This window comes from Mustela nigripes, chromosome 7 (genome assembly GCF_022355385.1).
Source record: "Mustela nigripes isolate SB6536 chromosome 7, MUSNIG.SB6536, whole genome shotgun sequence".
NCBI lineage: Eukaryota > Metazoa > Chordata > Mammalia > Carnivora > Mustelidae > Mustela > Mustela nigripes.
Genome location: NC_081563.1, coordinates 58,570,968 through 58,597,741, shown reverse-complemented (window position 1 = coordinate 58,597,741; position 26,774 = coordinate 58,570,968). Strand labels below are relative to the sequence as shown.

Below are 26,774 nucleotides of genomic sequence, written 5' to 3'. Positions count from 1 at the left end.
CTCATTGATCAGTAAACTTGGTCTTGGCTGGATGTTCTTGCTGATCTTCTGGGGGAGGGGCCTATTGCAGTGATTCTCAAATTTCTTTGCTCCAGGCAGAATGGCACCACCCTTGCCAGGGGCCAGGTTAAGCAATCTGCTCAGCTTTGCTCTGGGTAGCTTTTGTTTCCTGAATGCTTTCCGTACAGCTTTGGAGGAGGAGAATGATATAGTAGCCTTCCAATCTCCGGCCTGGAGGAGCCAAGAACTCAGGGGCCTCCCTCCTCAGTGAGCCCTCAGAAAAAAGCAGTCAATCACTCCTGTCACCCCAGTCTCCAGCCACACTTTGAGCTCGTGCAGCCTGTCACCGAGCATTTCTATCTCTGGCACACAGCCTAGTGTGGAGTTTCCAAACAGAGCAGATTCCTCCAGTGTGCTCCTGCGCTGCTCCTCCCAGTGTGTGTGTGTGGTGGGGGGATCTGTCACTTGTGAGGTCCCTGCTCCAAGAATAATGGCCCAACATTGCCTTGGATCACAGTTTATGGCAACCCCAAGCTGAGAGCCCACTCCTGGGCTCCATCTTTGCAACCAGCTTCCCCATTCCAATACCTGGGAAATCTGCCACACTCAGGCACCCCCAGTCTTTCTGTGACCCCAAGAGTCCTGAGACCACACTGTTCCAGCAAGGATTCCACCCCTACTTATCCACTGGAGCGACGTCCCTCTGCAAAGCAGACTTCTAAAAGTTCTTATTTTGTGCTCCACTGCTCTCTCACTTGCCAGTAGCCGGCTGATGGAGGCTCCTTCCCCCCCTGGTCTATCTACCCATATATCACCTAGGATTCACTTCTCTGCACTCCTACCTTCCAGAAAGTGGTCTATTTTCTGTTCATAGAATTGCTATTCTTCTCTTCAATCTCCTGTTGAGTTTGTAGGTGTTCAGAATGGTTTGATAACTAGCTAGCTGAATTCCTTGGAACAAGATAAAATTTAGGTCTCCTATTCCTCCACCATCTTGCTCCTCCCTTCCACATTTTATTTAGAAGTGTAAGTTTTGGTTTCCAAATATTTGTGGATTTCCTACACGCTTTCTGTTAATAATTTCTACTTTCATTCAGTTGTGGTCAAAAAATATACTTTGTATGATTTTGTATATACTTTGAAGCCTTTTAAATGTATTAACATTGTTTTATGGCCCAGATTGTGGTCTATCTTGATAAATGTTCCATGAACACTTCAGGAGAAAATGTATTCTTCTGTGTTGGGTGGAATGTTCTTTCAATGCATTCTTTCAAGTTAAGTCAGGTTAACTGACAGTGCTGTGTTAAGTCTACCATATCTCACTGGTTTCCTATTTGCTTGTTCTATCATTTATTGAGAGACAAGTATTAAAATCTCCAACCATAACTGTGAATTCACCTATTTTCCCCAGAAAGTTCTCAGTTTTTGCTTCATGCATTTTGATGTTCTTTTTGTAAACATAAATGTTTAGAAATACAATATCTCCTTGATTAACTTAATACTTTTGTCATTACAAAATAACCTTCTTCATCTCTAGTAACAGTTTTTGCCTGAAATCTACTTTAGTTGATATTAATATAGTCATACAGCTTTCTTTTGTTGTTAGCCTGGTATATCTTTTTCTATCCTTTTACTTTTAAATGTTTTATGTCTCTGTATTCAAAGTGCATTTCTTATAGGTAGCATACAGCTGGGTCTTGCTTTTTCATCCAATCTCACAATCTCTGCCTTGTAATTGGGATGCTTAAACATTTACATTTAATGGACTGATAGGGTTAGGTATAAGTCTATCATTCTGATGTTTATTCTTTCAGACCCTTCTAATCTTTCCTTCTTATTTACCCTTTTTCTACCTTTGTGTAGAGTGAGATTTTTTTTTATTTCCTGTAATCTCTTCTATTGGCTTTTCAGCTATAATTCTTTGTTATTTTAGTGGTTGCTTTAGGGTTTATTGCCTACTAGAAATATAAGCTTTGTAATGGAGGCAACTGGTATATTTTGTTCCTAGTGTTTAGACAGTGCCTGGCACATGGAAGGCATTCAATACATATTTGATCAATAAATGGACAAATGGAAAACGCAAATTGTACGTTATGAGGAATAAAGATTAGAAACTAACAAAAAGAATAAAGATTAGAACTAGAAACTAAGGTTAGAATAAAGATTAGAAACTAACAAAAAGAAGTAAGATTAGAAACTAACAAAAAGAAAGTATATTAAAGCTCATCTACTTAACAACATCCAGTTAGATGTGATTACTGAAAACGGAACACAAAAATTCTAGACAGCATATGACAATATACATGATATAAAAGTAAACAATATTTTTAAGTTCTGTACAAAAATATTAGATAGTACTAAAAATGAACCAAATATTTCATAGTATCAATGCCAATAATATACTATATTTAGCCTACTTCCAAATCGTAAGAAGAACAAAGTAATCAAGTGAAACAAAGTTAGCTAAATGCAAATTAGGTCTGCTAATGAAAAAAGTATAAAAAGGGATATTATAAAAACATAAATAATTATCCCCTATATAAACTTCCAGATGTAATCTAAAGCATGGTCACTATAGTTAATAATACTGTATTGAATATTTGAAGGTTGCGAGGAGAACAGATTTTTAAAATCCTCATCACAAGAAGAAAAAAAATTTTTTAAGTATGTATGGCAAGGATGTTAACTAGCATTATGGTGATCATTTTGCAATATATACAAATATCAAATCATTCTGTTATACACCTGAAATTATTATATGCCAATTATATCTCGTAAAGAAAAAATTTTAATATCCTTTTAAAAAATGGGGTTTTTATAAATGAGTTTTTTTAAATACTAAAATGGGAACCAAAATTATATTAATAATACTCACTAAAAATTAATAACAAGCCTTCTTAAACTAAGCAATACATTCACTTCTTGCTCAGAACTGAGTTTAGAGCAACACATTATGTCTAAAGATATTAAGACTATCTGCTAGAGCTAGCATGCTCTACTAAATTTTCTACGGTATATGAGAGACATAGAAACAGTTCTACTCCGCTCACTTCTTAAACCTCACAAATCATCTGGGTCTGATTGGCCTAACTAAACAGTTTTGTCCTTGGTAGGTAGGGTGGATTTCATGATGAATCTCTGCAGCTAGTAAAGTGTAATTCTGAAAAATCACTACAGTAAGAGAAATACATTTATATATATACATAAGCATTGAATTAAATACAAAACAGGACAGCACAATGTATATAGACAGAAAAGAATACTATAACCTCATCAAAGATTATTGGTCAAAAATCTACAATAAATCAAACTAAAGATCTTTCTATTACTTTTGATTAGGTATTACCTGAGAGATTTCCTGTTGATAAACTGTAAAATGTTCCTTGCTGATCTGTGGGAGGTAGAATGAAGGTATGACTTCAGTGTCCACAAAGTCCAATCCCCATGTTTTTGTGAAGAAGTCAGATTCTCTTTTTGCTAATCGAGGATCATTTAATGCTGCTGGGAGGTTTACTTTGGAATGATATATAGTCCATCTATGTTGATCTGTAACTAGAGATGGGGCAACACATAAACTATTTGAATCACCTGCAAAAAGTAAACAAGAAAACTCGATAAACTAAGTTCTACATTTGAAACTACATCCTAGAAAAATAAAAATGCTTAGTTTCTACACTATACAAAGAGTAGAAACTCTTCTGTAAAAAACGTTTTAATGAAAATCAATCTGATTAATAACCTTCAGCTTTCAGCATCAATTGCCAAGAGAAGGAAAAACATGTAAAATAAAGAACATGCAAAATTTGAGAGTTATAGTTGCAGGGTGGGGTGGATGGTAATGGAAGTCTTTCATTAATTCTTTAATGTAAAATTTCTCTTTCCTTTTTCAACATCAAAATTCTTCTTCCTTTCTATTGTGCATCTTCTATCCTTTAATACTCCAGATTTTTCAAAAATACACCTTTTATTCTATTGTATTAATGCAGACACACCAGGTTCTAACACCCTTGTTTGGCTTATAGATGACAGAAATGCTGCTGTAGCATTAATCATAGAGAAAATAAAAACATATAGTCAATTCTTGTTATTCATAGTAGTTTTGCTCTATAAAGTCACTGTAACAATTAGCAAATACTGAACCATTATTGCTTCTAGGGGAAATACAGGGTTAGGTACCTTCAAGCCCCTGGTCAAAACATTTTCATCAACTGCCCAATTCATAATCTTATTTTGTGTGTGTTTCTGTTTGAAGACACCTTATTTAGTATACACTGTTCATTCATTAATACTGAACTCATGGCTCACACCACTATAACTCATACCTAAATGAAATTTCTTCATAAGGCACATACATTGCAGTCTTCTGGTTCTTAGAAACACTAGAAAGCCATTCGGCACTATGTTGGGGAGACATTATAAACAGCAAAATCATCAATAAAAATCTCAAAAATGCAAAAAATGTGACACTAAATAGACCACATAAAGGACACTTGTTTAGAGCATGAGAGCCAAAACAAGAAGGCAGAGTATTATCTTGTTCAATCTTTGCTAGGGACATGTGCATCAGACAATTCAAATTTTTATTCCTCTGCATATGGCTAAAAATGACAATGAAAGTACTTACAAGTATTGATACTGGGGTTACAAATAAGTTTTGGGGGTAGGCCAACTTGCAAACATGGAATTCACAAATAATGAGGCTTCACTATACTGCATCTAACTAAAAAGCTTTGTATCTGTAGTTTAATTTTCAAAACTTTGTCAGTTAAGCAAGTTACTTCTATGGAAATGCATGAAAAGAACTATATTCCAATTTCCCAATCAACTTAGTTCCAAACTACCTCTTTAGTTTAACACTATAAAATGTATTCCTTCAGATCCAGCTGACCCTTGAACAACAGAAGGATTAGGGATACAGACTACCCCCTCCCTATGAAGTAAAAAATCCTCATATAACTTCAACTCTCCCCAAACGTTTCTGATAGACTACCTTCGAACAGAAGCCCTTCCAATAACATAGTCAATTAACACATATTCTGTATGTTATTATATACTGTATTCTTACAATAAAGTAAGCTAGAGGAAAGAAAATGTTACTAAGAAACCCATAAGGAAGAGAAAATACATTTATAGTACTGTATTTATCAAAAAAAAAAAAAAAAAAAAAAAGGCGGCGCCTGGGTGGCTCAGTGGGTTAAGCCACTGCCTTCAGCTCAGGTCATGATCTCAGGGTTCTGAGATCAAGTCCCGCATCGGGCTCTCTGCTCAGCAGGGAGCCTGCTTCCTCCTCTCTCTCTTTCTGTCTGCCTCTCTGCCTACTTGTGATCTCTCTCTGTCAAATAAATAAATAAAATCTTAAAAAAAAAAAAAAAAGGTTCCAAATAAGTGGACCCAGGCAGTCCAAACCCATGTTGTTCAAGTGTCAAATGTATATGGAGTCTAACTACTCACTTAAAAATAATACAAATCCTTGGGACGCCTGGGTGGCTCAGTTGGTTGAGCAGCTACCTTCGGCTCGGGTCATGATCCCAGCCTCCTGGGATCGAGTCCCACGTCGGGCTCCTTGCTCAGCAGGGAGCCTGCTTCTCCCTCTGCCTCTGCCTGCCATTCTGTCTGCCTGTGCTCTCTCTCTCCCCCTCTCTCTCTCTCTGATAAATAAATAAAATCTTAAAAAAAAAAATTTTTTTTTTTAAATAAAAATAATACAAATCCTCAACAAAAGTCCTCAACAACAACAACAGCAAAAAAAAAGGCATTACCTGTGGGTTCCTTGGGACATACATCTGGCAGTGACTGCACAGGTCGAATGTGTTTTGTTGGATCTACCTCTTTTTTAAAGAAAACATCACTGCTGCTTCCTTGAGGCACTGGTGAAGAACTGTGGCTTGAAGCCATTGCATAAAATCACCACTCAACTGAAAATAAGTAACAAGTAATAATTAAGACACTTAAGACAAATCAAACTTTCTCTAAATATTATGTATACCTCAAATTTTCTTTGAAAAAGACACCTTATCCAAAATCCCTCAAGGAATAAGTACACAATTTGAATACTCATTATTAACTATAAGAGTGACTCATAATATTCAGTTTACTAAGAAAGTTATATGTCCTTGTTTGAAAAGTATTCTCTCCGAAGTGAAATATCCTGTCTTTTATCCAAAGTGGAAAATAGATACCAAAGCTGTAACCAATATATATTAAAGTTGAAAACATCCATTCATTCAACAAGTATACAGTAATTATGCATTATACCAAAATGAATAAGTGAATGGGTTTTTGAAGTCTGATTTACTGGGTTCTTCACTTACCAGTAGTATAATCTTAAGGAAATTTACTTAACCTTTATGTGCCTTACCTCAACTGTAAAAATGGAGATGAGAGCCCATTTCATAAACATTTTGTAAGATTAAAAGGAATGGATATATGTGAAGCACTTAAAACAATACTCATCTCAAAGTTAGTTTTTCATAAATGTTAGTTAACATTATGATGGACTATGTGGACTGTCACTATATTAAATGATTATAAAAGAAGTATGATTCTTCAAAGTGCCTACAATTACATTAAGTAATTAAAACAACCAAAACACTAAAGAAAACAAAAGTTAACCTATGTCTACATTTTTTAGTAAGTCCTAAAAGAATTTGTGGGGCGAAACAACATAATATGAGCTACAGTGTCACGTAAAACTTTACAAATGAAGCAGTACATAATCTGGATACTGAAGAACATGTATTATTTTCTTATTGGAGGGTAGATAATATTATATTGCAGAGTATGTATATCAAATAGCACGTATTCTATTAACATTTTTCATTGAAGGAATAAATTAATAAACAGAAGTTTATAGCTGAAAGGGAACTTAGATATCACCTAGTCTAAGTACAAGGCCCTAACAGACTAGGTAGCTTATAAAAATACATGTGTTTTAACAAATTATTAAAAAGGGGAGGGGCCTGTTAAGGAAATGTGAATACGATAAGATTAAGAAATAAAGAGCAGAGACATAAGGCTAAGAATGGTGACAAAAAGTTCATCTACTCTAACTCCCCTCTAGCTTAGCAAGTTTAGCAGAAAGCTAAAACTTACATTTCCCAGACTTCTTTGAATATCTGTCACAGTCCTCCTAATGCAAAGGAAACACATCCAATTACACCACTCACTGAGACCATAAGAAACAAGCTGTTAAGAAAATGCACAAAGATAAATAACTTCCTCAAGGTCCCCAAACAGAAAGTAAACAATACCATAGAAAGAGGTTAAGGGACATGGATAATTATAAAAAAATATGGAAACTGACATGTTTAGAGTAAAATGTTTGCAAAGTACTGACTATTCATATTTTATTTAAACACACACACACACACACACACACACACACACACACACAGTATGGCCAGACAAATTACTCAGGGCCTTGGTTCGCCTGTTGCATTTACATCCCTTCACATTAAGTGTATGGTTGTTTCTGCACAAAAGCATCATATATTTGAAAAGGAAAAATATCTAAAGGATAGGAAATACTGTTTAATACATAATCCTGTATATTAAATGTTTAGTAAGGACAATTCTAAATTTGACATTAAGTCTGTTTAACTTTTTTATTAATTTCATCAAATAAAAAGGCTAAGCTAAAAACATTTTGACATTTTAAAGAGGGAAACTACAAATATTTGGAAAATCTACTTACGTTGAACGCCCATTGCTTGCTGTCAGAGAAATTAAATACTGATTCCAACAACAGTACACTACTATTTCAATTTATTCTATTTACCATCATGTTGTTTTAACAGCAGAAGTCATCGTAAGTGCCATCTCAGGAAGCCAAAAACACTTGAGGAGATGGGGACTTACAGAAAAACATTTCTATACTCCTACAAATTCCTTCAGTGGGGGGGATGGGGGTCACCTTGTTTATTTCTTAAAGAATCTGAATTGGAAAACCTACGCAGATTTAGTTTTTTCCTATGTCTCTCCTAATTCTTATGAAAAGAGGGAAAATCTCTAGCTATAAAGAGATTATGTAAAATTAGAGACTGCCTATGTAGGTGAGTCCCAATTTTAAACCACTTGACTCTCCACTTCCTTCAACCATCCTAAATTCATAAAGATTTCCCCACAGTAAGAACCAAACTTCATATTAATGACCATATAAGTACAGTGCAGATACTTTGTATGTGCAATCATTGGTAATAAAATGTTATGGATTTATTCATAAGGCACGGATGCATAAACAAACAGCAAATCTCCATGGCCTCTAAACCAAACAATTTCAGCAAAAAAATAATATTTCATTGAAAAGCTAAAGAACAGAAATGATGAAGCATCCTAGCAAGAAAGTTTGTCTACTCAGGAAAATAAAATAGCAAAAACTAAAACAAAAACTCAGAATAAGAGAAAAGGCAAGCTCTAAGCACTAAATGCAGATAACCTCTGACTTTAAATACTCCACTTGTAACTACATCTAGAAACAAATTAGACATGCAATCAGTAGTCACCTACAATGAGAATCTATAAATCACTTTACCATTCTTCATGTGATCATCTTTTCATAATTCTAACAATAACACACTCAACCAGTATCTTCTCTTGAAGCCTTCTTTGGTGTCTCATACCAAATACGCCTTTATGTATTTTCTTAAAGATTTTATTTATAAGAGAGAGAGGGAAAGAGAGCAAGAGAGCACACACCAGCACAAGCTGGGGGTCAGGGGGATAGATGGGCAGAGGGAGAGGGAGAAGCAGGCTCCCCAGTGACCAGTGAGACCAAAGACACAGGGCTCCATCCCAGACCCTGGGATCATGACCTGAACGAAGACAAATGCTCAAACCAACTGAGCCACCCAGGCGCCCCTATGTATTTTTATTTTGCAATAATCATACTGAAATTTTGGTCTTTATATAGGTTTCTATTAGACTATGAACTTCCTGATGGTTCCATTTCCCTCTGTATTCTATATGCCCAATGCAGTTCCTGGCACACAAATAGTATGTAATAAATACTTTAAAGACGAATGAAATGGGTGTAGAACAGATCAGAAGAGAGATGTTGGTGAGAAAGCTACCAATAATCCTTAAGTAGATAAGAGCATGCACCGGTACAGGATGATAAAGAAAGAAACATTCATTATAGAAGAATTTGCAAGAATGAGTAAAATCAGAAACATGTGACTGTCTTTCTTGTAGCTCAAAATATCTTTTATGTTAAAAGTTAGGTTTAAAGCCTCTATTAAAAGTTTCTAAAACAATGTCATCCCAGAAGCAAGGAGCATACCAAGTGCTCAGACTTTGGTTTCTGAACATAAGGATCCCCTGCTTTTTGAAAGTTTGCATTATGCCACTTTGCTTTTATTAAAAACCTATATTAGTACCTGTTTCCATTAACCAAAAGAAATCCAAAGAGGATTTTAACTTATCTTTAAAAGGCAAGAAGCAAAAATTGCATTCAGTGTTTTGTTTGTAACAAGCTGTCACAGAGGTAGCACACACACACTAAGCAGCAAGGGTAGCAATGCTTAGCTCCTTCCCTGGATTCACACTACTCAGCATCTCAGCAACAAACCACTGTACCTTTGAACTGGGCCTCTAGGTATCTGTGCTTTTTCTTTATTTATTCTATACAACCATTATTAATACATGTCCTAAGATACTGTAAGAGAAAACAAACATTTTTCCACATAAATTAATGGTAACTGTTTCCTCAACTTTACACCATTTTAGCTTTACATTTTACATTCCTAAGGCTTCCTAGGAATGTTCTACTTTCAGGGAACAAGTAAAAACTATGCCATTCCCCACAAAGAAATCATGGCTCATTGAAAAAATATCTGAGTCCAGAGCCAGAGCCCTGGGAACTCTTGTTGTGTCAGAAAGCAAGTAAGTGCTCACAGACAGACCAGAAGGATTTGTAAAGAACAACAATGGATCAACTTAAAGGGGCTCTCATTGGCCACATGGGGGACAATTTGAGGACTTAAAAAAAGAAAAAAAAGAAACCGACTTGAGCATAACCTACTAGATAAATAAAAATTAGCAAATATAGAGTGGCACATAGGGGAAGAGAAAGAGATGAGGAAAAGGGGGCAGAGTGGAATAAAGAAAGGAAATCTCTTCTCCACAGAAGAAAGCCAGTAATAATTGTAGAAGGAATGATTGAATTAGAAAATCACATTTTGTAACCCCAACGTAAAAACCAATTCAGGCAAAAATCACTGATAAATGCTAAAGTTATTAGATTGATCAGAAGGAGAAAACTCACCTGGTACCAAAGTGTTAACCCCACAGATGTTAACCCCTTAGCAATGCAAACGGGAATGTATATCTTTAAAATCTGTCAGGGTGCCTGGGTGGCTAAGTGGGTTAAAGCCTCTGCCTTTGGCTCAGGTTATGATCTTGAGGTCCTGGGATCGAGTCCCACATCGGGCTCTCTGCTCAGCAGGGAGCCTGCTTCCCCCTCTCGCTATGCCTGCCTCTCTGCTTATTTGTGATCTTTCCCTCTGTCAAATAAATAAATAAAATCTTTTTTTAAAAATAAATTCTGTCACTACATTAATTAAGTCAACAAACTTGGTATCATTGATAACAGTATGACAACTTAATATTATGTGATTCATGAAATGAGGATATAAAATAAACGTGATCACCTATGAAGCACTCAAACCAAAAATACCTAATCCAACCTAATTAAGTCTCTAGACTGTGGTTAAGATTGTCCTGTGGACTCCTTGATAATCTGGTAAAGTCTACGGACACTTTCCCAGAATAATGTTTATATTGCATAAAATACATTAGAGATTACAAATGACAACTATACTGAGATAAACTTTTTAAAATGCAATATAGTAATTTTTTTGCTTCTAAATTAATGCAAACCTATCTTAATTTCTAAGCAATAAATAAGCAAAAATGTTTCAAGGTACCTGCAACAAATTAATGTGACATGAAAATATTTGAAATTTCTACTGGTGCCTAAGTTACAAGTAGTGCTAATACCCCTGTGAAGGATTATGTACATTATAAGTAAAGAAAATGCTAAAATCCAGTTAAAGCATGGTTTCTCCACCATGGCACCATGGACATTTTGAGTTGAATAATTCTTTGCTATTGGGTGCTTTCCTCCTACACACTATAGGATCTCAGATGTATTCCTGGCCTCTATCTACTTGATGTCAACAGCACCCTTCACTCCTGCCCCCCACATGTAATTATGACAACCAAAAATGTGTCCAGACAAGGGCAAGCATGCTGGGGTGGAAGAAAAGAGGGGAGAGGATAAAATCACGCCAGGGGAGAACCACCGAGTTAAAATAAAGATGAACATCTGTAAAATGAACATATGGACTAATTAAAGGTGCTAGTATCAATTCTTAAAATAAGTATTAATACAGGTTCATTTCCTTTTTTCCTTAGATAAAAGAAAAGAATAATCCAGGGCGCCTGGATGGCTCAGTTGTTAAGAGTCTGCCTTGGGCTCAGGTCATGATCCCAGGGTCCTGAGATCCAGCCCCACATCGCATCAGGCTCCCTGCTCGGCGGGAAGCCTGCTTCTCCCTCTCCCTTTCCCACTCCCCCTGCTTGTATTCCCTCTCTCGCTGTCTCTCTCTCTCTTTCTGTGAAATAAATAAATAAAATCTTTAAAAAAAAAGAAAGAAAGAAAGAAAGAAAGAAACAACAAGAATAATCCTTAAACTGGGTGGAACCTTACAAAAGGACTTTGGACTTTATCCACAGGACTGCTAAGTCCACTCCATCACTCTAGGAGATTATCAGCTTGGAGGGCCAAGGATAGAACCTAAGAAGACTGGAACATTTCTGAAGAAAGAAATGAAAAAAAGATATAGAGTTACCTGGGTGTCTCAGTCAGTTAAGCACCTGACCCTTGATTTTGGCTTAGGTCATGATCTCAGGGCCCGGTTCCACTTCTCTCCTTCCCCCTCTGCCCCATCACCACCATAACTACCACCACTGTGCACATGAGCCTGCACATTTTCTTTCTCTCTCAAATAAAAAATAAATCCTTAAAAAGGAGAGGCAGAGTGCCTGGATGACCCCATTAGGCATCTGACTGTAGATTTTGGCTGGAGTCATAGTCTCAGGGTTGTGGGGTCAAGCCCCATGTTGGGATCCGTGCACAGAATCTGCTTAGGATCCTCTCGCTCCCTTTCCTCTACCCTTCCCCCTGCTCGTGCTCCCTCTCTAAAATAAATAAATGTGATCTTTAAAAAATAAAGATATAAAGAAAAGCTTGTGATAAAGAAGGAAGATCTAAGAAGGTGAGAGAAATATCAATTCAGAATTCACAAATAAAATGGGGGAAAAAACCATCAGTTAGATTTGGCAATTAGGCAGTGACCAGATGTCACTGACCAGTGACATCAGAAACAATGTCAAGTCCAACAGTGGAGTTGGATGCCAGATTGTAAAAGTTGGAGTGGAACCCACAATTATATGGTCAACTAATCTTTGACAAAGCAGAAAAAAATGTCCAATAGAAAAAAAGGCAGTCTCTTTAATAAAGTATTGGAAAAAGTGGACAACAACATGCACAAGAATGAAACTGAACCACTTTCTTATACCATACACAAAAATAAATTCAAAATGAAAGACCTCAATGTGAGATAGGAATCCATCAAAGTCCTATAGGAGAACACAGGCAGCAACCTCTCTGACCTCAGCCACAGCAACTTCTTCCTAGACCCATCTTTAAAGGCAGGGAAACAAAAGCAAAAATGAACCACTGGGACTTCATCAAGATAAAAAGCTTCTGCAGAGCAAAGGAAACAGTCAACAAAACTAAAAGTCAACCTACTGAATGGAAGAAGATACTTGCAAATGACTTATCAGATAAAGTGCTAATACCCAAAATCTAAAAAGAACTTATCAAACTCAACACCCCAAAAATAAAGAATCGAGTTAAGAAATGGGCAGAAGACATAAACAGACATTTCTTCAAAGAATACATACAAATGGCTAACAAACACATGAAAAAATGCTCAATATCACTTGGCACCAAGGAAATACAAATCAAAACCACAATGAGACACCACCTCACACCAGTCAGATGGGCTAAAATTAACCCTCAGAAAAAAACAGATGTTGGCAATGATGCAGAGAAAGGGGAATCCTCTTACACTGTTGGTGGGAATGCAAACTGGTACAGCCACTCTGGAAAACAGTACAGAGGTTCTTCAAAAAGTTAAAAACATAACTATCCTACGACCTAGCAATTGCACTACTAGGTATTTATCCAAAGGATAAAAAAAATAGTGATTTGAAGGGGCACATGCACCCCAATGTTTAGAGCAACAATGTCCACAATAATCAAAACATGGGAAGAGCCCAAGTGTCCATCAACAAATGAATGGATAAACAAGATGTGGTACACATATACAATGGAATATTACTCAGCCATCAAAAAGAATGAAATCTTGCCATTTGTAACATGGACAGAACTAGAGGGCATTACGCTAAGCAAAATAAGTCAGAGGAAGACAAATATGATTTCACTCACATGTGGAATTTAAGAAAAAAAACAGATGAACAAATGGGAAGGGAAGGGAAGATAAAGACAGAGAGGGAGGCAAACCATAAGACATTCTTTAATATAGGGACAAACTGAGGGTTACTGGAGGGGAGATGGGTGGGGGGTATGGGGTAATTGGTGATGGGCATTAAGGAGGGCACTTGATGTAATGAGCACTTGGTGTTACAAGCAACTGACGAATCACTAAATTGTACCCCTGAAAATAATACTACACTATATGTGAACTAACTTGAATCTAAATAAAATCTTGAAAGAAAAAAAAAGAAGTTGGAGTGGAATAGGTAGGGAAATTAAAAAAAACAATGGCTATACTTTCAATTATAGGATTACAAAACAGAATATATACTAAAATCCCATTTGATATAAAACCTTTATATCACTCTCTCTATATACACATAATGTATAAAAAGGTATACAACAAAATAATCTGCTTAAGTGACATAACAAACCTTTCCTGACCACCATATCTAAGCACATTCTCTCCCCTTCCCTCCCTCCATCCAACACACACACACCCTGATTCTCTATGACTAGAACTTTAGTTTGTAATCTTTATAGTACTTGCTCAAATTTTAACTGATTATTTACCTATTAATTTTCTGTCTCTCCCACTATACTGAAAATACTTGTTACTTGTTTCATTCACCTTCCTATACCACCATTAGCAGAGTCTAAGCAATTGGTAAAACACATGAAAGTTCAATGAATGAATGAACAAGGAAACTAATATCATGGATAAAGAGGTAAGAAGAATAAGCCACTAACAATGTCTTATGTAAGTTCATGCATTTAAATAATGTAAAAATACACAAAGTTAAAAATACATTATCTTGTTTGTATAACATTACCTTTCTAAAATTTTATTCTAGACTCTCTACATTCTTATAACACAATATATATAATATACTTAAGAAACCTGGCCATTGGGCGCCTGGGTGGCTCAGTGGGTTAGGCCGCTGCCTTTAGCTCGGGTCATGATCCCAGGGTCCTGGGATCGAGTCCCACATCGGGCTCTCTGCTCTGCAGGGAGCCTGCTTCCTCCTCTCTCTCTCTGCCTGCCTCTCTGCCTACTTGTGATCTCTCTCTGTCAAATAAATAAATAAAATCTTTAAAAAAATAAAAAAAAGAAAAGAAACCTGGCCATAAAGTGAGTTAGACAGCTATTATTTATTAGTTGTGTGACTTTGACAACTTTCTTATCTTCCTATTTCCTCATTTGTAAATGGGACAATAGTATCTTTCTCATAGGAATGTTGTAAAACTTAAATGAAACGTAACTTACATAACCTATATATAAACTCGTGGCACAATACTTGGCACACAGGAGACATTCAATAAAAAACTGCAACTATCACTATTTATTATTATAAATATCTTAAGTATTAACATTTGGACTGTGCCATACAAAGTTTTAAAATCAATTTAAACTTTAGGTTCCTGAGCCTCCTCTATCAGTGTCCTCTGCTTGAGTGCCCTTAGTTTTTGGAGAGAGGAGGCAGCAAATTTAGACGGCCAGATATAATTTACTATCAGAAAATCTGCCAAAGAATAGAACAGTGGTCCTCAAAGCCATGCTAGTAAAAGGAGAGAAAAAAGAATATGGGAAAATGATGTTGAAACTAGAAAACATGTGGCCTGGAACAGAAGCAAGTCTAATGACAATACTATGCGAGAGAGGAAGGAGGAGAGAGAAAAAGCAAAGAGGCTAAAAGTAATGATTTAGAAAACATCTAGATAAAGGTCAAAGTTGAATCCATGGGAGTAAAGTGGATGAGATAAAAATTACAATCTCTGAGTTGGAGGGGACTTTAAAAGATAATCTGGCTCCACTCTCTACCTAATTTATGAACCCTTTCTACAAGGCTTTTTGCCTCATTTGAAAACTTTTAACAATGGAGAACTGACTACTTCAAAAGCAGATTATAACTATAAAACAACTATAATTGCTTTAGGAAAATAATTCTTTCCTGCAGTGTACAGAATCTTGCCTCCCTTAATTTTCCATTGCTATTCCTAGTCCAATTACATTATAGGAATAAAAGAAAATTCTTCCAGTCATAGGAAGATAATATTACAAAGAAAAGGTGTGAAAAAGAAATAGAGAGAGAGAGGGCTAATGAGAGCTCAGAGAAAAAGGAAGGGCAAATACACTTACAAGGATAGGAAAAAGAAATCAGAAATACCATCCTAATAGAAGCAAGGGAGAAGTGTCCAGGAGGAAAGTGTGAACAGCAGTGTCAACATGATGCAGTAGTCAAGTAACCTCGACTATCTTCAGTAAGGATATTGAATTAGAACAGTATTAGGACAGTGGTTGGGGCAGAAGCCATACTCCAAGATGTTAAGTATTAAGTAAGTGATGAAATAATAAAGGCCACAAGAACAACATCTCTTTGGTGGTGAAAGAAAAGTGACTAAGAGTTGAGAAAGAATTTTTTAGGCCATGGGAGACCGGAGCACATCTGTAGGCAAACAGCAAGAAACCACGTGAAGGGTGAGATTAAAGTGGAATAAGAAGGGGCACCTGGGTGGCTCAGTTGTTAAACGTCTGCTATCGGCTCAGGTCATGATGCCAGAGTCCTGGGATGGAGCCCCACCCCAGCTCAGCAGGAAGCCTGCTTCTCCCTTTTCTGCTTCTCTTGCTTGTGTTCCCCTCTGTGAAATACATAAATAAAATATTTTTAAAAAGAAAGAAAAAAGGAACAAGAAAAAGTACTGGGGAGAAAAGATGGAAGGAGAAAGAAGAGTTAGATATACATGGGGATTGGCAGTATGGTGGTGAAGGCAGAGAGAGAACAATCACACCAGGGGGCTGTTATGCCCCACCTTGAGAAAGACAGGACTTTGTCATGCAACAGTGAGAAAATGAGCAAGCAATACAGAAAAGTTGCACTCCATCCTACTTCTCTGCCTAATTCTCTTCCAGGGAGGGAAGGGGCAGAGAGTAGAAGGGGGCAGGGAGTGGAATCAGCTGGGACTTGGGTACACTCCCACCCAATGTGGGAAACACGTTACCAGTGAAAAAAGGAAGGATAGCAAGGGAGAGGGAAGACAAAGCAAAGAAAGAGAGAGGGAGAGAGAAAGGATTACATTTCACTAATATCTGACCAAACACTATGGTTTTTAATTGCTTTACTTTCATTCAGATTATTCCGTTGGTCTAACAGTCTAGAAAAACATGTCTGTATGAATCAGTGAATGGATCAATCAATGATCCCCATTATGAGGATGAAGAGCAGATTCAAGAGTAATTTGGTTTCAGACCATTTAGCTAATAAATTGTGAAGATGGGATTTGCACTCAGATCTTCTGATTCTAAACCCCTGCCTGGGTCTCTATATCATACTGCCTCTCTAAAACACCAAAATCTAAATTATTTCACTATACTGCCTCTCATCCATTTCAGGCACCCAGTACTTTCTTCCCTTCTGTCTTCTTTTTCTCCTTATCAATTACTGATCCTATAACAATTATTTACACTAACAAATATTTCTGTTCATCTTATATTAAAAATAAATGGTAGCAATAATTATCATCTGACTGTGATAAGATTTTTTTAAGACTTGACTTCTTTTAAAGTTTTTTTTTAATGTATTTAACTAATCTCTATACTTCCTGTCTCCCTCTGTCTATACCTCTGTTCATGCATGTTCTTGTTCTCTCTCTCTTTATCAAATAAATAAATAAAACTGTCATTTTTGTTCTTAGGACTATATTAATATATAATTTCTTCTAACATTTTTAAGATAGGGTAGGTTATATAAATTTTATTTTAAATTTACTCTTTTTGTTAAGCATTTTAATATATCTGATGGTTTACATATTTAAGACATATACAATACCAGTAACTTTGAATGAATGATTATAGGATTTATTTGCTAATCAATTACTCCAACAGTCTCTCCTGCATGTTCAATTCTCTCCTCCCTCATCCAACTTCAATCTATCTTTGCTTTGTTCCTAGCTGCAGAACACCAGAGAAAATTTATGTAGAACATCAGATTATAAATGTATAAATTCTAATCTGAGATAAGGCCCTACTCGCAGTCTTTTCACTGATTTATCCTGCTCTTTCCCAATCCTCACAGTATTTATAACCTTCATTACTCTTCTCACGTCCCCAAGTTTACCTTCATCAATCTCATGCTCAAAAAGTAATTGTCTTTTTACTCCATACCAAAGGAAAAAAAAGTCCTCATATAAGATTCTACCCTCCATATCCACACATACCAAATCCTCACAACTCTTAACCTCTGGGGTATAATACTGCTGTGTACTCTTGTCTAGACTTAATCCCCCAACCAGTTGTTCTTGATCTCACCTCTTCCTACTTCATCTGAGACCCTGTTGTATTAATTATTCCCTGACCTCCCCCATCTTCAATATCATTAACCCACCAAAAAAAAAAAAAAAGGTTCAAGTGCTAAATTAAAGTTCTTTCCCTAAACTCTATCTCCTCAGGCTACTTCTTGCCTCCCCTTCACTGGCAAGCCTCTATTTGGTCTTTTGTCTATCTCCCCAGCAATCTATCTTCCAAGTTCACCACTCACTTGGCTGGCTATGGAAAAGGTGAGGAACAACCTGATTTCCAAATTAAAGTGCCAATATTCAGTCTTTATCTAATCAGACCTCACAGCCCTCAAAAACCAATAAAACTAATAAACGTAAACAGCATAAAATAGAAAAATCACCATTTGTAATCCTCAAATGCAATGATCAATTCAAGCAAGAATCATTAGTGGATCATAAAATCATTAATTTAAAAGGCTGTTATGAAAACAATATATACATTGTCATAAATTATCACCCTATCGATTATTTCTTTATTAAATAGTAGCTAGATCTGCCTGTTCCTACCCTTATCAAGTGATGAAAACTGGACTCACCAACAGGGGGACAGCCTGCCATTATGTGCCTCCTGATGTGATAAAGTGGTAGGAATACATATCATCTGTGATATTTTTGCCAGAAATATTTAACCAGAATCTAATCACGAAGAAACAGACTAATTTGGAATATAGAATATACTCAAGCACAAATGCCTCTACTTTTCATAGGATAAACCAAAGAAGAGAAGTCACTGGGCCCTAGTCCAAATTTGGGGAGACTGAAAAGGCATACCAGCCAAATGCAATGCATGAAACTTGATTGAATCTTGCATTAGTAGAAAGAAAAAAAGCTCTAATAAAATGTTCGTGGTGCGCCGGGGTGGCTCAGTGGGTTAAGCCTCTGCCTTCGGCTCAGGTCATGATCTCAGGATCCTGAGATCGAGCCCGCATTGGGCTCTCTGCTCAGCGGGAAGCCTGCTTCCCTCACTCTCTCTGCCTGCCTCTCTGCCTACTTGTGCTCGCTCTCTCTCTCTCTCTCTGCCAAAAAAATAAATAAAATCTTAAAAAATAAAATAAAATAAAATGTTGGGACAAATGGGGAAATTTAAGTATGGACTCTATGTTTAATAAGGTTATTGAGTAATTGTTGATATTTTTAGGTGTCATAATAGTATTGTGATTGTATAAGAGAAATCCCTGTAATTGGGAGATGCATGCTTAAGTATTTAGGGATGAAGTGTCATGAAATCTACAGCCTGCTTTCAGACTTGGCAAGGGGAAAAGTGGCAGGGGGAGGGGGAAGTTTATGTATATGTGTGTAGGTGTTTACTCCAATACTCTTTTTATTTTTCTGTACGTTAAAATTTTTTCAATAAAAATAATAATCAATGAAGGCTTACCAAGAACTGGAGGTAAGTAGAAATGAACCAGACAAATAAAGGGGAGGAAGTGTGTTACAAGAATACTCAAGGAATTGGGAATATATGTGCAAAGGCTTGGAGGGGAAACCAAGCCTTTGCCAGAAACCAGAACTAATTCAATTATGTCTGAAAAAATTAGGGACACCTGCGTGGCTCAGTCAGCAAGCATCTGACTCTTGATTTTGGCTCAGGTCATGATCTCCGGATCGTGAGACTGAGCCCCCCATTAGGCTCCTTGCTCAGCATGGAGTCTGCTAAAGACTCCCTCCCTGTCTCCCTGTGTCCTACCCTTGCTCGTGCATGTGCTTGTTCTCTTTTTCTCTCTCTCTCTCTCTCTCTCAAATAAATAACATCCTTTTTTTTAAATATGAGAGAATTATTTATTTGGGGGAAGGACAGAGTTGGGGAGAGCACAAGGCTAGAGAGTTAAGTTGGGAAAAGAACTTGACGTAGAAATCAATTAAAATAATAAGGAATATGGATTTCATCATAAAGACAAAATAAGGCCACAGAAATAATAGTGAGAAATAATATAATCAGATTTGCCCTTTAGAAAAATCACTGATGGGCACCTGGGTGGCTAAGTGGATTAAGCCACTGCCTTCGGCTCAGGTCATGATCCCAGCGTCCTGGGATCGAGTCCCGCATCAGGCTCTCTGCTCTACAGGGAGCCTGCTTCTTCCTCTCTCTCTCTCTCTGCCTGCCTCTCTGCCTACTTGTGATCTCTCTCTGTCAAATAAATAAATAAATTCTTAAAAAAAAAAAAGATTAAAAAAAAAGTATCCTTCTGTTAAAAAAAAAAAAAGAAAGAAAAATCACTGATTACAGCACAGAGAATGGAACAGAGAAGACTAAGATTAGAAGAGTCCAGTTAGGAAACTTGCAATAATCTCAGTAAGAGATGACAGTAGCTTGAACTCAGATAATGGTGGTAGAGATAGAGAAAACTGGATAGATTCCAGATCTTTCTCCAGTTCCAACCTCTTTTCAGTGTCATAACCATATTTATAACTGCTTACTGGGCAACTTCATCTACAAGTCTTAAAGATGCCTAAATTTAATGTATCCAAAAATTAAATTCATTATTTATCATATTCGCTTGATTCCACCTATCAAAAGTTTATTCCTTCTTTAGGTCAGTTAATGGCAACATAATCCATTGGTTTCCTAAATTAGAAACCCTAGAGCCAACTTGACTCCCTGACCTCTCTACATTCTTTAATTTCTATATTAATGTGGACTGTTGTATGGATTATACCTCCAAAATTCATTACACACCCATTCCTTGCACTCCATTCCAATTGCAAGTAATCTAGTCCAGGATTTTACTGCCAATTAAACTGCTGTGAGAATCTCCTACCAAAAATACTTCTTTGGTCTTAACCTCACTCAACTTTAGAATCATCTTTCTTAAAATTCATATTTGATCAGGTCACTCTCCTTAAGTATTCTTCGATCATGGTATGTATATCAAGTCTATCATGTCCAAAAACTCCACAAACTAGGCCCAATCTACCCTCAGTTTAGCCAAATTGAAACAACAATATCAACAACAACAGAACAAGAATTTTCTTTTCTTTTTTTTTTTTTTAAAGATTTTATTTATTTGACAGACAGAGATCACAAGTAGGCAGTGAGGCAGGCAGAGAGAGAGGAAAGGAAGCAGGCTCCCTGCTGGTCAGAGAGCCCGATGCGGGGCTCGATCCCAGAACCCTGGGATCATGACCTGAGCTGAAGGCAGAGGCTTTAACCCACTGAGCCACCCAGGTGCCCCGAACAAGAACTTTATCTTGACATAATACATGACTTTAAATTTTTACTTTATTCACTCCACAAAATGTCATAAAATATGATGCATACAATATACATACACAAATACACAACTTAAAGTCAAAAAGCCAACTATTTGAATACAAAATTCCCTAAGTCAATAACACTTTTTACCATGAAAATTCCCCCAATCCCATTTTTTTAAGTTCACCATATTTAAAAAAGAAAAAGAAAAAGAAAAAGAAAAAACCTACCAATATCATTACATGACTTACTTTTTTTTTTAAGACTTTATTTATTTATTTGACAGAGAGACAGATCACAAGAAGGCAGAGAGGCAGTCAGAAAGAAAGGGAAACAGGCTCCCTGCTGAGCAGAGAGCAGCATGCAGGACTCTATCCCAGGACCATGGGATCATGATCTGAGCCAAAGGTAGAGGCTTTAACCCACTGAGCCACCCAGGCGCCCTTACATGACTTATTCTTAATATTGTCTCTGACTATTCTAACCTCATGCTACCCTGTAAAAATATTGACTCGCTCAAGTTCTGTTACCTCAAGTCTTAATTTTGTATGATTGTGAAAGTTGACCAGTTAACAAAATTGTAAGAGATTACATTCTTCCCCCACTTATTTCATGTGTTTTAGTTAATTCAACTCTAAACACCAGAGCACAACTATGGACTACTGGAGATGTAGAAAAATCAAAGCCTTTCTATTTTTGCAAAAAGATGTTGAAAAATAACAGAAAAAGAAACAAATCTAAAAAGAGGTTAAGATTTTACAAATAGTGAGTAGGCTTTAAAACTCTATTTATTCAGTTAAATCCTCACATCTGAAGAGCAATTACTAGTGGTAGAATACCCTGTAATTATAAAATAAGACATGAATAGAGGAATTGAAGACAGAGGAATTATTCCCATCAAGGAAATTAATCCAGATAACCATAGCTTACCCTTGAAAAGACTAAAACTTTGTATACAAATAAGTCACTGCTGAATATTTTAATTCTGAAATTATATATTTTCATAACTTTTCAAATAGCATATTTTGAAAACAGGTAACCCTTTCTTGGTAACTTAATTTCGCCCTTATAATCAGTTATTATACTGTGCTATACTGTGATACTTTCAGGAGCTACTGAAGGAAGTCAATTTGCTCCTAGAGTAAAGAATTTGGAATTTTTTGAAATTTTGGTGATCATACTAGTTCTTTTACTATTTTGTTATCAATATATTTTAGAATTTCTCTCTTCTCCCTAGAGATACTATCAGCAGTCACTGTTCTCTGCTTCACTGTCTATATTTCCGACTTTGGTACCCTCTATATCCCATTCTAATTTGATTCTTCTGAAACAAGTAACTTTTATTGAGGTATAACTGACATTTAACATTATATTAGTTTTAGGTGTAGTAACTAATTCTTGTACTTGACATAGCATCTAAACACACATAACCTCATCTAATTCTCACAATCATTATATAATCACTATATAAGAATTTTCACTATTCCTATTTCATAGATGAGAAAATCAAGGCTCAGAAAGATTGAGTAATTTATCTAAGATAAATAAAACAAAAAAAAATAAAATCAAGGCTCAGAAAGATTGAGTAATTTATCTAAGATAATAAAGCAGGTAAATAGCAAAAGTGACCCCAACAGTCAATCTTTTCTTCTTTCACCACCAAGTTAAGCTTGTTAAAAACAAATTAAATGAAAATAAGTAAATAAATAATAATTTTAAAAAACAAACTAAATGAGTCAAAAGTGGGGCCCACAAGAATGAGAAAAAAAGATGTGATTCACATATGACCTCTGAATCTTTTTGGACATTCACAATATACATCACTAAGTAATTAATTAAAAGAGCTTACTTTTCTCCTTTTTTAGTAGTTGAAGCTACCAGGAAAAAAACAATCACGTCTACATAAAGAAAATACAACTTTATCTATTTCAAATTCAAAAAACTATGTACCAGTAACTAACAATTCAAAATATAATAACAGTTCAAATCTGCAGTAAAACAAGGCTTTTGCATTTTCAGGGAAAAAAGAACTTTTTCTTCAGATTAGGAGATACCTATCTGTGTTGTGTCATAATGAGATTGCCTTCTATTTTTCCCTTAACTGCCTCCCACTGCAAAAAGAGAGTTGCTAGAGGACCTAAAGGGTTAATCTAACATACTAAACAGCACCCAGTGAGACTTATTTTCCCACCTGGTGGGAGTTGAGAACAATAGGTTAGACACTCACTGGAATAATGCAAACTACAGGTTTAAAACAATACCAATGACATTTGGGTGGATAATTCTTTGTTGTATGGGGGGGTGTCATCCTATGTATAACATAGGATGTATGCTGTGCATTGTAAGTTTAGCAACATTCCTGGCTAATGGCACCCCAACTTCAGTTGTGACAACGAAAAAGCATTTCTAGACACTGCCAGATATCCCTTGGAGGGCAAATTCACTCCTGTATGAGAACCATGAGTTTAGATATGAGGGCCATGGATCTTTGAAAGAGGAGGCCAACAGCCAGCCTTGTTAATCTTAATGCTTTCAAATTAATTTCGTTTTCAATATATGAACTTTTAAGAATAAAATAACAGTAAAAGAATATACCTAAATAATATACAGTATATACCATCCTCCTTTAGATTAAAGCATTTTTAGAGAATTTTCTAAGATGTATTTCATCTATGTGGATACATTAGTTTCCCCACAACCCTCCAATCCCAAAATGGGGAAACGCCCATCTCTTTTCCAACTCTGCTAGAAAAATGTCAGTCACATGCACACATAAGAGAACCTAACAATTCTAATTAGAAATCCCCATTTCTTGCCTTACATGGCCACACTGTGGTTCCTGAGCCACAATCCTAGAGATTCAAGCTTCTACTCCAGAATTCTTCATATGTTCCTGCCACCTTTTTGTGAATCAAGCAGGAAGTACACTAATGACCTTTAAGGTTTTCTCTAATCCTTATATCCTAATATCCCAGGGCAAAGATACTCAAACTTTTACTTGACTCCCAGCTAAGGAGAATACCTCTTGAGATCACTGAAATCATTCACGCTAACTTTTTTTCTCCACACTTTGATCTATGCTGAATATAACCAAACAGAATGTCAGTTGTTTAGAACATGGATTATTAACACCAGTGATCATCTGCTTATTCTCTGACTCAAAATATTTTAAACATATAAGCTGATTTTAAAAGAAACACTTCAAAAAACTATGAGCTGATACCATTTACATGCATGAATCACAATAGGAAAATATTAAGATGGAAAAAAGATTAGTGGTTGCCCAGGTCGAGGGTGGGTGGGGAGAGTGGGGGAGAGTATACTATCAAGGAGCAGGTTTCTTTGGGGGTGATGAAAATGTTCTAAAATTAGACTATGACGGTTTTACAACTCTGTATATATATTATAAATCAAAAAACTTAATTTATTTTTAAGATTTTATTTATTTATTTGACAGAGATAGACACAGCAAGAAAGGGAACACAAGCAGGGGTAGTGGGAGAGGGAGAAGCAGGCTCCCCATGAGCAGGCAGCCCCGGGCTTGATCCCAGGACTCTGAAATCATGACCTCAGGGGAAGACAGACTCTTAACGACTGGGCCAAGCCACCCAGGCACCCCTAATTTTACACTTTAAATGAGTGTGCTTTACTCAAAGTTGTTTGTAAAAACTAAAAGTAGGAAAAAAGAGTTTTAAGCAACTTTCATTGATAGGAAAAGGAATGTGATTAAGAACAAATTCCGCAAAGTTTGCCATTTCATGAGTTATATAAGATTTGATTTTAATTCTGACATAAAAACTTAGTACCTATCCAGAAATAAACTTTAACTTTTCCAGAAAACATACAAAAATTTAATCATCTTTTCCTAGCAAACTTTCAATAATTTAAAAAAAAAAAAACATTTCAGAAAGCCAAATGCTAGAACAGCAATGCCTCTACAAGACCAAAATATGTCAGTAAAATCAAGAAAACATGAAAAGTCTTTATAATTCTGTGATTCATTCTTCACAAAGAAAACCATTACAATATTATTCATTTCTTTTAAAATTGATCCTGTAAGGTCTGTCCTGGTAGTGTAATAATTTTTAAACTAACATGGCATCATTTTAAAATAGCCAAATCACAATAAAACTACAAACATCTAATACCCTAAGCCACAACTATCAATCACCCAAAATTTGCAAATATCAGTCACTTTTACCAAAACCTTTCATGAGCAATGATGACCACTATGAACCATCAAGTAATACTTATTTCTAAGAAATCAGGCTCTGACTGCAAGACTAATATAGACCAATGCCATCATTCCATCTGTTCCACCAAAACTGCTTAGGAATCAAGGCTCTTCAAAGTACTTTTCCAATTAGAACTCTCCAGATTTATAAAAGTCAACCTGAACGTCCACCTAAATCTGCAGTTTAAGTTACCACAATAATGCATTTCTCGGCATACTATATCGTGATATCATTTGCCTTGTCAGCATTTACTATTAAGATTGCCCTGGGGTTTGCCAATTAAAAACAAAAAACAAAACAGTCCAAACAATTTAATTCCTCGAAAGTAAGGGGAGCCTGACTCAATAAAAGCCAAAAAATAAAGCCGGTTAAAAGCAAATTAAAACAAAACTTGCAATGCCGGGTCAGTCAGTCAGTCAAAATTCTAAAACACCATCCTGAACTCTACACACGGACAGACCAAGTGGTTCGTTACAATGGGTAGCCAAAAGTTCCCTGGTCAACGACGGGAGAGCAGGGGAAGGCCTGCTTTTGTCCCAATGCACAGATGGAAAGAAGCAGAACTGAAGAAAATTAATTACCGAACAAATTACTGCGAGCTAAATCGTCAAACTGAAAAACATCGAGTTTTTATTGGGGGAGGGGGGTAGCCTTCATTTCCTTAGGAAGAAAAACTATTTTTTTTACATTTAAATTATTCCAGTAGGCTCAAAAGGGGGTTAAGGGCCCGGCTGGGGGAGGGGGGGAGGCAAAGTTTGGGGGCGGCATCCAAGGAGGGTGGTGGAAGTTCCAAAGCCCGGATCCCACAAAGGGGCGAGACGGAGGACGGCGGTGTTTTCGGCCGCAGACTAGAAGTGAGGAGAACAGCTGCGGGCCCTGATCCCAGAGCGGGACCGAAAAGGAAGAGGAGGCGGCGGACAGAGGAATGGAAGCTTCAGAGCCCGTCAGTTGTGACCGAAACTCTGTCCGCTTCGGGCCGGGGAGGAGACACAGGGGGTGGGGTCTCGAGCCCTCTCTCCACCGGAGGTCGGGACGAGGGTGGGCCGCGAAGCGCTGGGGGCCGGTTGGGGCCGCCCCGACACCTACCTGCGGGTCCCGGGCAGCCGCCCCAGAGCGAGGCCTAGTGCATCGCCGCCGCCTCCAGCCCTCCACGTCGCGCCGAGGCTGCTCCGCGGCCGCCGCCGCCCGGAGCCCCGCCGGGCCCGAGCCCGGCTTTCCGCCCCCGCCCCCGCCCCGCGCCGGCTGGCCCGTCGGCCGGGGGAGCACAGGGCCGCCCTCCCGAGCCCAGCTCTGCTCGCGGGTGAGAGGCGGCAGCGGCGGCTCCCTCACGTCTCTCCCGGGTGTCCTGTCAGCCAGCAGTTTCCCCCGGGTCCGCAGCGCCGCCTCCGCCGCTGCTGCCACCGCCTCTCCCACATCCCCGGCCTCCAGAGGAGCCGCCGCCGCCGCCGCG

General features: G+C 37.2%; 1 protein-coding gene across 4 annotated transcripts in view; it reads right to left on the bottom strand.

The window, feature by feature from the left end:
* VPS54 (VPS54 subunit of GARP complex) overlaps positions 1 to 26,500 on the bottom strand; it is a 97,495-nt gene extending 70,995 nt beyond the window's left edge. The window contains exons 1-4 of one of the 4 annotated variants that reach the window (XM_059405973.1): positions 26,411 to 26,500; positions 7,093 to 7,185; positions 5,760 to 5,915; positions 3,347 to 3,588 (exon numbers count right to left, since the gene is read on the bottom strand). In XM_059405973.1, the coding sequence (XP_059261956.1) occupies positions 3,347 to 3,588; positions 5,760 to 5,895 (378 nt within the window). In that variant the 5' untranslated portion in view covers positions 5,896 to 5,915; positions 7,093 to 7,185; positions 26,411 to 26,500. The remainder of the gene's footprint in view (positions 1 to 3,346; positions 3,589 to 5,759; positions 5,916 to 7,092; positions 7,186 to 26,410) is intronic. The other 3 variants (XM_059405976.1, XM_059405974.1, XM_059405975.1) reach the window with 3 other exon arrangements.
* Positions 26,501 to 26,774: the final 274 nt, after the last annotated feature.